The 10,292-nt window shown below is 37.8% G+C and overlaps 1 protein-coding gene across 1 annotated transcript in view; it reads left to right on the top strand.

The window, feature by feature from the left end:
* TRHR (thyrotropin-releasing hormone receptor) overlaps positions 1-5,349 on the top strand; it is a 34,381-nt gene extending 29,032 nt beyond the window's left edge. The window contains exon 2 of the mRNA XM_005869059.2: positions 4,580-5,349. Coding sequence (XP_005869121.1) covers positions 4,580-4,987 — 408 coding nt within the window. The 3' untranslated portion in view covers positions 4,988-5,349. The remainder of the gene's footprint in view (positions 1-4,579) is intronic.
* Positions 5,350-10,292: the final 4,943 nt, after the last annotated feature.

A 10,292-nucleotide genomic window follows, 5' to 3' on the forward strand; every position in this document is an offset into this window, starting at 1 on the left:
TTATACTGTATACTTTATGAATCAATAAAAAATTACAATTTTTAATTATAAACCTGTGTTTTCTATCAAAATTACTTCTTGCGTGAATTTTGGGACACCCTTTATTTGTATTCACATTTATTGCAGTCTTTAATACCAGCCATCCTCCAATCCTGTTTTGTAAAAGGTGAGTTTTATAATTAGAGTCCACATGGGTTTGTATCCTGACTCCGCCATTTACTAGTTCTGTGACCTTGAGCTAACCTCTTGTCACTAAGCTTCGGTTTCTGTGACTGACCTACTAATGGTACAGATGCCTCAGAGGAGGTGGTGAGAATGACCATAGACAGTGCAGGTAAAGAGCACAGCACAATCCAGTGGGAGTGGCTCAGTGGTTGAGCGATGACCCGTGAACCAGGAGGTCACCGTTTGATTCTCACCAGGGCACATGCCCAGGTTTTGGGCTCGACCTCCAGTAAGGGGCTTGCAGGAGGCAGCCTATAGATGATTCTCATCATTGATATCTCTATCTCTCTCTCCCTCTTCCTCCTTCTCTCTGAAATCAATAAAAACAAAACAAAACTTTGTGAACATTTTAGAAAGTGATTACATTCAATTAAAGATATTTGAAATTAACTAAAAATAATTATGAGTAGGATTAAATGTAATCTTTGTCATTTCACTGGAGACATTTTCCCCTGGGTCAATCTTAGAAACTCATTATATTTATTTCATTTCATACCTCCATAAATTTTGAAAAATATATTTCAAATAAAGAACTGAAACATATTAAGGACTCATTTTACTAATTAACTCATCTCCATTTAAAACGATTTTTGATATTAAAAAATAAAGTACTTGCAAAAACCCTCTAACAATATGTTGGGGAACTGAAATCCACAAAAAGATCATGGTTGCATATTTTGAATTCTTTCAATGCCTGAACTTATTCAACATTTTTTGAAGACTGTCTTATATCACATCTGGCACTAATTCCCTGGAGAAATGAATAACCTTCCCCCTGCCCTGAAGAAGCTCATTGTCTATTGGAGAGATGGACAAATATGGTTCATTGTAATAAAAAGTTTTGGGAGTGACGTTAAAGTATTCATGGAAGGCTGTGGAAGCTCATGGCAGAGATTCTAACCTCAAACAGGTTGTTTTTCTTTGACACAATGAAAGTTGCTCCCTCACTGACATTAAGTGAAAACAGAAAGGTAGATATGAATGTGGATTCCATGTTTCACCTGACAACTGTAGAGAAAAATATAAAGATAGATGAAAGTCAACCTTTAAGTTTGGAAATTTAGTAGCAATAAGTTTGTTGGATTTATACTTAGAAGAAGTTACATGTTTTGGTGACTATGATGGGGATAACACAGTAAAAATCTCATTATTGGATTGCAAAGGCTTTCACAGGGAAAGTGAAGCATAAAGGAAGGAGGATGGGCTTTGGCTTAAGTAGACTTAGGTTGAATTACTGCTCTGTCACTTACTACCCATGTGTCTTTAGACTAGCAATTTTCAACTGGTGTGTGCCATACAGTTGAATTCTTAAAAGATGCTATACCTGACTATTAGTCAGGGTCACTAACTTTTTCCCCCTTAGCTTGTCAAATAAAAAAATGGCAACCACCAACAAAACAATAGCAGTCCATTGTGAATGAGTCAAAAGTATACCTATTTTTTTTTGTTAGATAGGAAAAGCATATTTTTGGGGATGCTGCAGAATTTTAGTAATTAGTTTATGTGTGCCATGAAATGAAAAGGTTTGAAAATCACTGCTTTAGACAACTCACACTCCTTAAAACCCAATTTCTTAATATGCAAAGTAGAGCTAATACTAGCTTACACATAGAGCTATAAGCATGAAATATGATAATGTTCACATATATTTGTGATGGGGCATCATGAATGACTCAAATGTAGGCTACGGAGTCCTTGGCAAGGAGCGAAAGGATGTAGGCACGTGTGAAGCAGTAGCCTGATGTCAGAAACCTGGAGTGCTAGGTAGGAAACAAAGGCAGGCATGTGAGGGATGATATGACAATAAAGGTAATAATCACTATGGCTCCTTCCAAAGCTCAGAATCTTTATCACTGAATTAAGCCTTTGATTTCCTATGACCTCTTATTTACTCATAATCTTAACTCTGCTTGGGAAAAAAATCAGGCTTCAATTTACCTCTTGGCTGAGTAGCTTCTCCTTATCTCTATGAAGTCAGAATCTCTGGGATGCGTTCCCTGGTATATACCATACCTTCCCACTGAACAATGGCTCAACCCCCAGTGAGCAAAATATGAAGTGTAACTGTCCTACATGCACTGAGTTGGAAGAGATGCTCCGGGAAGGGTAAGTGAGATAGAACAGGAGGGCAGGGAGCTTCCAGAACATGATAAAACAGCCCATGGAAGCAGAGGAAACACAGTAACTTGAGAGCAGGTAGGTAGCTCACAAAGCGCCATTGCAAGAAAGTAGTAGGGGTCACTCAAGAAGAGATGGGATTCAAAAGAGAAAAAGGTGATGCGTACCCATGGGTGAGAAGTTTTATAGCACTTGATATTTGGAGAGCCAAGAAGGAGGCAATTACTATAGATCCAGGAAGAATAACAGCAAGAGATTAACATTACCTCTGCAAGTCAGGACTCATGGGGGGCTCCTATGTAGGGGGAAAGAGATACAGTAAAGGGTGAGATAGAGCCCCACGATCAGAAGACGAGGAGTGCGATGGGGAGAGGGAGATATTCTCACATACGAGACGAAAATGGATCCTACAACCAGGATTAAGTACCAGGTTTGGAGCTGAATTTATAGTCGATACTAAGGAAAGAGGAGGTGTCTAGATGGGAATCTTTATTTCTACATTGAAGAACTTTTAAAAGCCCTCTCTAAAAATAGGATCCCCCTCATTGTCAGAACAAAATAGAGGCTGGTGGGGCTTCAGTGAATCAGCTGAGAGGTTAAGAGGGATGAGGGAGGAAGAATCAGATCCTTCTATGTAGCTGGGTATTTTCCAAATTCAGAACATTTAGAAAGTATGGGTTGAGGAAGCTGAAATTTCTCAAACCCTGTGGGAGACTGAAGAGAACTAGAACCTTGTTTTTAAATGTGTAAAGTGTTGCTCTTGAAGAAAAGCAGCCAGTTATGACCTCCCCCGTTGCTACCACTTTAATACACCCTTCCTATAGTTGAAACACTATGGTCTCTTTATGCAGTCATTAGTAAAAGGGTAAAATTTCCATAGCACTTTAAAGTTTCAAAGCCCTTCTTGTGTTCATTATTTTATTTTCTTCAGACCTCTATGAAGTAAAAGCAACGATATAATCAGACATAGTTCCGGGTGTAGAAGTGGAAGTACAGATGAATGACTTTATTAAGGTCTTCAAAGCACTTTAAAAATCAAAGCCAGATGATTTAACTCTGATTCCTGGCCAATTCCCAGCCTTTCACTGAACACGGAGGTGAATGAGAGAAGCAGCTGCTAAATTATGCCTTTCAATAATCTTGCCCCGGGCCAATCTTGGATAATAAACCTCATCTTCCCTAACATCCTAGCTCCTGTGCACTGCTTGGACTTAGGACCACACTAAATTCCAGAATTTGTTTCCTCTGGCCGCCCTCTCCGTTTACCCCAAAGGAAAGCTGTGCATGTGAAGGGCAAAAGCTTTGGATTCCTGCTGACATGGATTCCAATCCCAGCTGTAAGACTCTACAACTCCCGCCACAGTGCTAACCAGCATCTGAACCTCCGTTTTCTAATTGGAAAAATGGAGTATGCAATACCTATTTTGGAGAGTCTTAAGCTGTTTAAATGAGATCACATATGTCAAGCACCTAGTATAGTGTCTGGCACATCGACATTCTATAACCATTGGCTTTTTTGCTGAGGACACTTTACCCTTTTCAAGCCACTATGTTACCTCGTTTGACAGAGCGGAGCAGGGTTGGCTCCATTTTGCAGATGAGGTATAAGACAGCTTAAGCACATTTCTCGGGATCACATATAAGGTAAGTAAAGATGGGATTAGACCCCAAGCCTCCTAAAGTTTGTTGAAGACATGCATTTTAGCACCCTGCGTCACATCCTCTTAGCGGGACTGGTTTCAGCTACAGCTACAGTGGATGGGTCCTGCCTGGAGAGAATGTCCTACTCCAGGCACCCACTGTCCCCTGACTATTTATCCTCTTCTCTGCCTCAAGGTTCTCTCTAAAGCTCCCAGGAGTTTCCAGGCAGGAGAATGTAGGGCCATTAACGACCCTAAAGGTGCCCCTCAACAAAGCGGGGAGGGCAGCCAGTGGATAAATGCCTGTCCTCTCTTCCTCTGGACAGATAACCCTGAAGCGCACTATTTGATTGCCAGTTGCCCACAATGGGAACCTTCTCAATAACACACACTTGACTTGGGCTTTTCTTCTTCTATGACACTCTCCTCCATCTGGCTTCCTGGGACTATCTCCCAGATAAACTTCCTACGCTTAAGTCCTTGTCTCAAACTACATCTTGGGAACTAAAGGTTGGGATGGGGGTGTATTGTTTTCACTCTTTCGCTTTGTTTTCATTTGTGTTTACAGGCATTTCTCTCTCTGTCTCTCTCCATAGGTTACCAAGATGCTGGCCGTGGTTGTCATTCTGTTTGCCCTTTTATGGATGCCCTACCGGACTCTTGTGGTCGTCAACTCATTTCTCTCCAGCCCTTTCCAAGAAAATTGGTTCTTACTCTTTTGCAGAATTTGCATTTATCTCAACAGTGCCATCAACCCAGTGATTTACAACCTCATGTCTCAGAAATTCCGAGCAGCCTTCAGGAAACTCTGCAACTGTAAGCAGAAGCCCATGGAGAAGCCCGCTAGCTACAGTGTGGCCCTAAATTACAGTGTCATTAAGGAGTCAGACCACTTCAGCACAGAGCATGATGAGATCACTGTCACTGACACGTATTTGTCTGCCACGAAAGTGACTTTTGATGACACCTGTTTGGCTTCTGAAATAACCTTGAGCCAAAGCTGACTCATGAGTTAGAAGGAAATGGACCATAAAGTGAATCTGTGCAGTTAGCAACCCAAGAGAGGAAAAGGCCAATACTCATATGGGAAGACAGAGCAGATAGTCTTTTCCAGTACTCTAACAGATCCTGGCCCAAGATACTTTAACCCACAGAATGACTCATATTTTCCTTCTAGTGTCACAAAGCTAATATCACAAAAAATGAAGCATACCTGTGAAAGAGCCAAAGGGTGGAAATTGAGAGTATAACCCTTTGCATTTAATTTGAGAAATTCACTTTATTTTTGGGGGGCTATGAAGTTTAGATAAAATCTAGACATCAATTTACATTATTTATAATAACTCTGCCAAATGGGATTTCTCCACTTCCCACCAAAGTATTTATATATGGGTGGGACAAAATTAGGTTTACAGTTGTTCATGTGGAAAAATAATACAAGAATTCATAAATAATAATACAAGAATAAACTCTGTGTTTTGCATACTCACAACTGTTAAGCCTACTTTGCCTCACTCTGTATTTGGTAATTTTGCAGCATGTGAATGCTTAAATGTTTGGTAATTTTGGTAATTTAATGCTTAAATGTTTGCATTTAGCATTTCAACAAAGTGCAGTGCTATATCATGAATATCTGATAAGAATTCATAAATAATAATACAAGAATTAACTCTGTGTTTTGCATACTCACAACTGTTAAGCCTACTTTGCCTCACTCTGTATTTGGTAATTTTGCAGCATGTGAATGCTTAAATGTTTGGTAATTTTGGTAATTTAATGCTTAAATGTTTGCATTTAGCATTTCAACAAAGTGCAGTGCTATATCATGAATATCTGAGACTACAGAAAAAATAGAAAAATATTTTATATTTATTGAGTGAAAATGAGATTTCAGACAAATATGTTCACTATACTAAAACAAATACAAAAGGAAATGTCATGATTCTTATAAAATTTTGAGATGATTTTTATATCTTACAAAGTAGACAGTCATCATTTCAAGTTTAATGTAACATAAACCACAAAATAGTCAAAATTACAAATTAGGAGGAAATGTAGATTTAATTCTTAGATAAATGCAGCTCTTATCAACTCTTTGAGCCTCCCAAGTGATGGCTTAGACATGAGAATTATTCAAATTAAGTAACTGTGAAAATACAAATGAACACACAATTAATATTGAAAAGTATTGCCAAGACAAGACCAAGTATTTAAAATAAGGTTTTACTTGTCTCTGAAACTTTAAGAAAGAAAATCCTCCTTGAGTAAATATTATTGTGTGTAAAGTACTGAGCCATGTCAGTGAATAAATCCTTCTAACTGATTCTAGCTTAAAAGATGGGAACCTTCTCAAAAGCTTACTTGCTATTCTATCAGTCAGTGTGACTCCTTTCTGATCACTACATATAGCCTACAGATTTTAACTTGTCTACACTTGTATTTCCTTGCTGCCTGCTTGTTATTTGTAGGTTCTTTATCTTTTTTCAACTGCTAGTGATATTTTGTTTACAGAGTCTAAATCAAAGCAATGCAAAATGCTGTTGGCTTTATTTTCAATAGAGCTAAAACCAATTTCAACTCATAATCTGTATCTCTTTATAGTTATGATTTAGACTTGCTAGTCTGTATCAGTGATTATTAGAGAGCTGTGAATGTGAATTTGCCCAAGACAGTGTCTGGTCTTACTTTACTCCCTTTCAAATGTCTCACCTACTGAGATTTGGCCAATCAGCATCTCCAAGTATATAAATTGCCCTTGGTGATGACAGTAATAGCTAATTTTTAATGAAAGGCCAGAAAGTACTGGGTACTTTTAAGTGTCCCATAGGCTAAAATGTTCCCTCTCCAGCCTGTTTCCTTTTTTGTGCATTTTTCTGGAACCTAATTGCTACTGATAATTATCCCACCCCACCTTCTTAATGAAGAAGACATTGTGTTTTGGAAACTTTTTAAAATGCTGCTTTGCCATCCAGAACCTCATTTCAGGATATGCTTTTGTAAAAATTGGCCTCATCCACTCCAGGAAGACATTCATATCCTGTCACTGTGTCAGTAAACAAATGCAAGCAAATCCATATATATAAAAAGCTAATATGCAAAGTGTCCCCACAGGAGTTCTACCAGGAGACCGAGAGTTCAATTGCTTGCTATGACATATGCTGACCACCAGGGGGTGGCATGGAATGAAGTAAGGCACTGGCTGGCAGCTGGCAGCCAGGGAAGGGAGGCCCTGGCCGGCAGCCAGAAGGCCCTGATTGCCGTCCAGACCTAGGGACCCCACCCGTGCATGAATTTTGTGCACCAGGCCTCTAGTATTTATATAAATACCCTAAACATCTATCTGCATGACACTAAGAAACCTATTTTAACTGACTTGCATCCTGAATTAAATGTTAATCTTGGAAGCACCAGAGGGACCCAACCCCAAACCACATGAGCACACATGCAGGTGCATAAAAACACAGACACACACATGTAAATAAACTGCTTAACAAAGGGATATATTGGAATATATTCAAATTTTTTCATTAGGGGAAGGAACTTATATTATTGACCTTCCAACTATGTCTCAGGCATGCTGATAGGCCCTTAACCAACATTATCTTCATCACAATCTCACTACAGCTGTAATGATGATAACACCAGGGGTCAGGGATCAATGCAGCTTCTCTAAATTGTGTAGATACCAGGGAGAGAAAATACCATTTTTTTCTTTTCTTTTTTTAAGGCCAGCATGATGATTAAAATTCTTTCAGCTTCATGCCCTGAAGAATAAAATATATATATGCTCTGCAGGGTGGTAATATCAGATGTCAAAAAAATTTACAATTTGTCTTTCATGTTATACATAGAACAGAGTACACCTTTCCCACCTTTGGAAATTTAATATATGTGCTCAGTTTTTCCATTTTAATTTTTTAAAGTTATTTGCACCCTGGCCGCTGTGTTCACTGGTTAGAGCATTGGCTCATGCACCGAAAGGTCTCTCTCAGGTTCAATTCCCAGTCAAGGGCACATATTGGATTGTGGGTTCACTCCCTACCACTGGTGGGGTTCATGTGGGAGGCAACCAGTCTATGTGTTTCTCCTCTCTCTCTCTCTCTCTCTCTCTCTCTCTCTCTCTATCTCTCCCTGAAAAAAACAACAGAAAAAATATCCTCAGGTGAGGATTAACCAAAAAAAAGGTTTTTTTGCTAATAATCTGTTAGTTTTAGACCATATGGGAAATTCAAAAGGACACAGTATTTCCACTGTAAAGCAAATGCCGTAACAAAATTAAGGGTTCTCATGCAATGTCCAATAGATATCTGATTTACACAGAAGAGATACAACTTTTTAAAGTATTCTTTCTCACACTGTGCTAAATCATAAAGTAGTTCCATAAATAATCAAAACTTAATATACCATCAAATGAAAATTAAAGAACTAGATTAAAATTTGCTGTTGGAGTGAAGTAATATTATTAAGGAAGCCTCTTAATAAAATTCCTTGACTTATTTATTACTCCCAATTTCATTAACTGCTGAGTGTCTTTGGTTAGATATTGTACCTGAGGTAATTAGGTAAAGGTCACAGATCATGAATAAAACAAGACTTCACCATCAGTATTGTGAGTGTATTTCTAGAGCTTCACTCAGCACAACTATTCTAAATGCTGGAAAGAAATAGGAAAAGTCCAAACTAGATTCAACCATAAACAGGCTAAATGTACAGAACAATACATCTTGACAATATTCAAAACAAATGGACAGTTTCAGTTAAACAATTAGTGAAGTCAAAGGAAAACTGTAGCCATGAAACTTAGTTGAATATAACAAAACCTTAAATGAAGACTCGTTTAATTTCCAGAAGAACTTGTTGGAATAGTAAGACAATTTTTCAGTAAAGCTGAGTCACAGAGTTCAAGATTGCTATTAAAGAACGAGAATTACATCATCCTAAACTATGTTAAATTTGAAGACATGATAGAAGAAAGAAAATATTAACTTTTTGGAGAAAAAAGAAATTTTAAATAGTTTACCTATGACTGTGAATTCTATGAATATTACATTGAACATTCAGGAACGAAGTAAGAATAGAGTAAGGAAACTAGATGTGAATAAGAGGACATCCAAAAACAACTGGTCAGTCCCAGGTGCAAAGGAAAGATTTTTCAAATGTTTGGAATCACTTGTTCCCCTTGGAAGAGGCAGAGGATGAAAACTCTAGCAATTCATTTTCTATTTATATTCAGTTGTCTAATGTAAATATCCATCAAAACCAAGATTTGGCTGAGCAAATACATTTTCAGAGTAATACACATGAAGATGTCTTAGAGACTTCTGTGTTAGATATTTTCCTCTCTTTCTCCTCCTCTCCCATCAAATCCTATTCCTTCATAAACATCACCTTTCCTCAGAGCAGGCAGGTTCATCTGACTTCAGCTAAGGCTAATCCTGAAAATGAACTATCTTAAGTAAAAGTGTAAATATTCTTTCAACCATATTTATTTATTAAAAAATATGTTGTTGTTCTGAGCACCTTTGTGTTTTCATAAAATCATATTTAAATTATGGAAAAACTGATGCCTCTAAAATCTCTATTTAACTTATGTCCCCGTTTTTATGGTGGGGGTCACGTGTAGAATGAAGCTAGCTGCTCAGTATGGGTGTTTCCTCACAAAACCAAAAAAGAGGTTTGGTATTTCTGAGGTTTCAGTGAGGAACCAATAAAAGAGCACTCAATGTGTGGAAAATCTCTGCAGAAACCAAAAGGCTTTTCCAAATCTTGAGGAGCTCACAGACCATGAAAAAAAAACACCAAAAAACAAAACAAAAAAAACAACAAGACCAGTATGATATCATTTCAAGATAACTGCTTGGCAATATTTAGCCTATGAATTGGAAATGTCATGTTTTAAAGAAACAATTGTTAAAAGTCCACTTAGAAATACCTTAGGATGACTTTAATATAAAGATCATTTTTAAGTATTGTAATTCTATTTTATGAACTAGTTACATTGATTCATTTAATGCTTAACTTCATTAATTACATGGGGCGGGAGGGAAGGTCAGGTGACACCCTGTAATGTTTTTGTTCATATGCTGGGTCTATAAGTATAATCTCAAATCACTCAGCAGAAAACCTCATTTATAAGAGTTGCACATTGGGGATCAGTTTTGTTGCCGAGATGGTTAGCACCAAATGGACCATGCTGATGGGAACTAGATCTATATGGTTCCAATTTTAATATTCAAATAATCGCTTGTAAGAGGAATGGCTGTGAGTGTTTGCATACAGTGTTGTGGGGCCTATTTACATTCTTGGACA

This window comes from Myotis brandtii, unplaced genomic scaffold, assembly GCF_000412655.1.
Source record: "Myotis brandtii unplaced genomic scaffold, ASM41265v1 scaffold285, whole genome shotgun sequence".
NCBI lineage: Eukaryota > Metazoa > Chordata > Mammalia > Chiroptera > Vespertilionidae > Myotis > Myotis brandtii.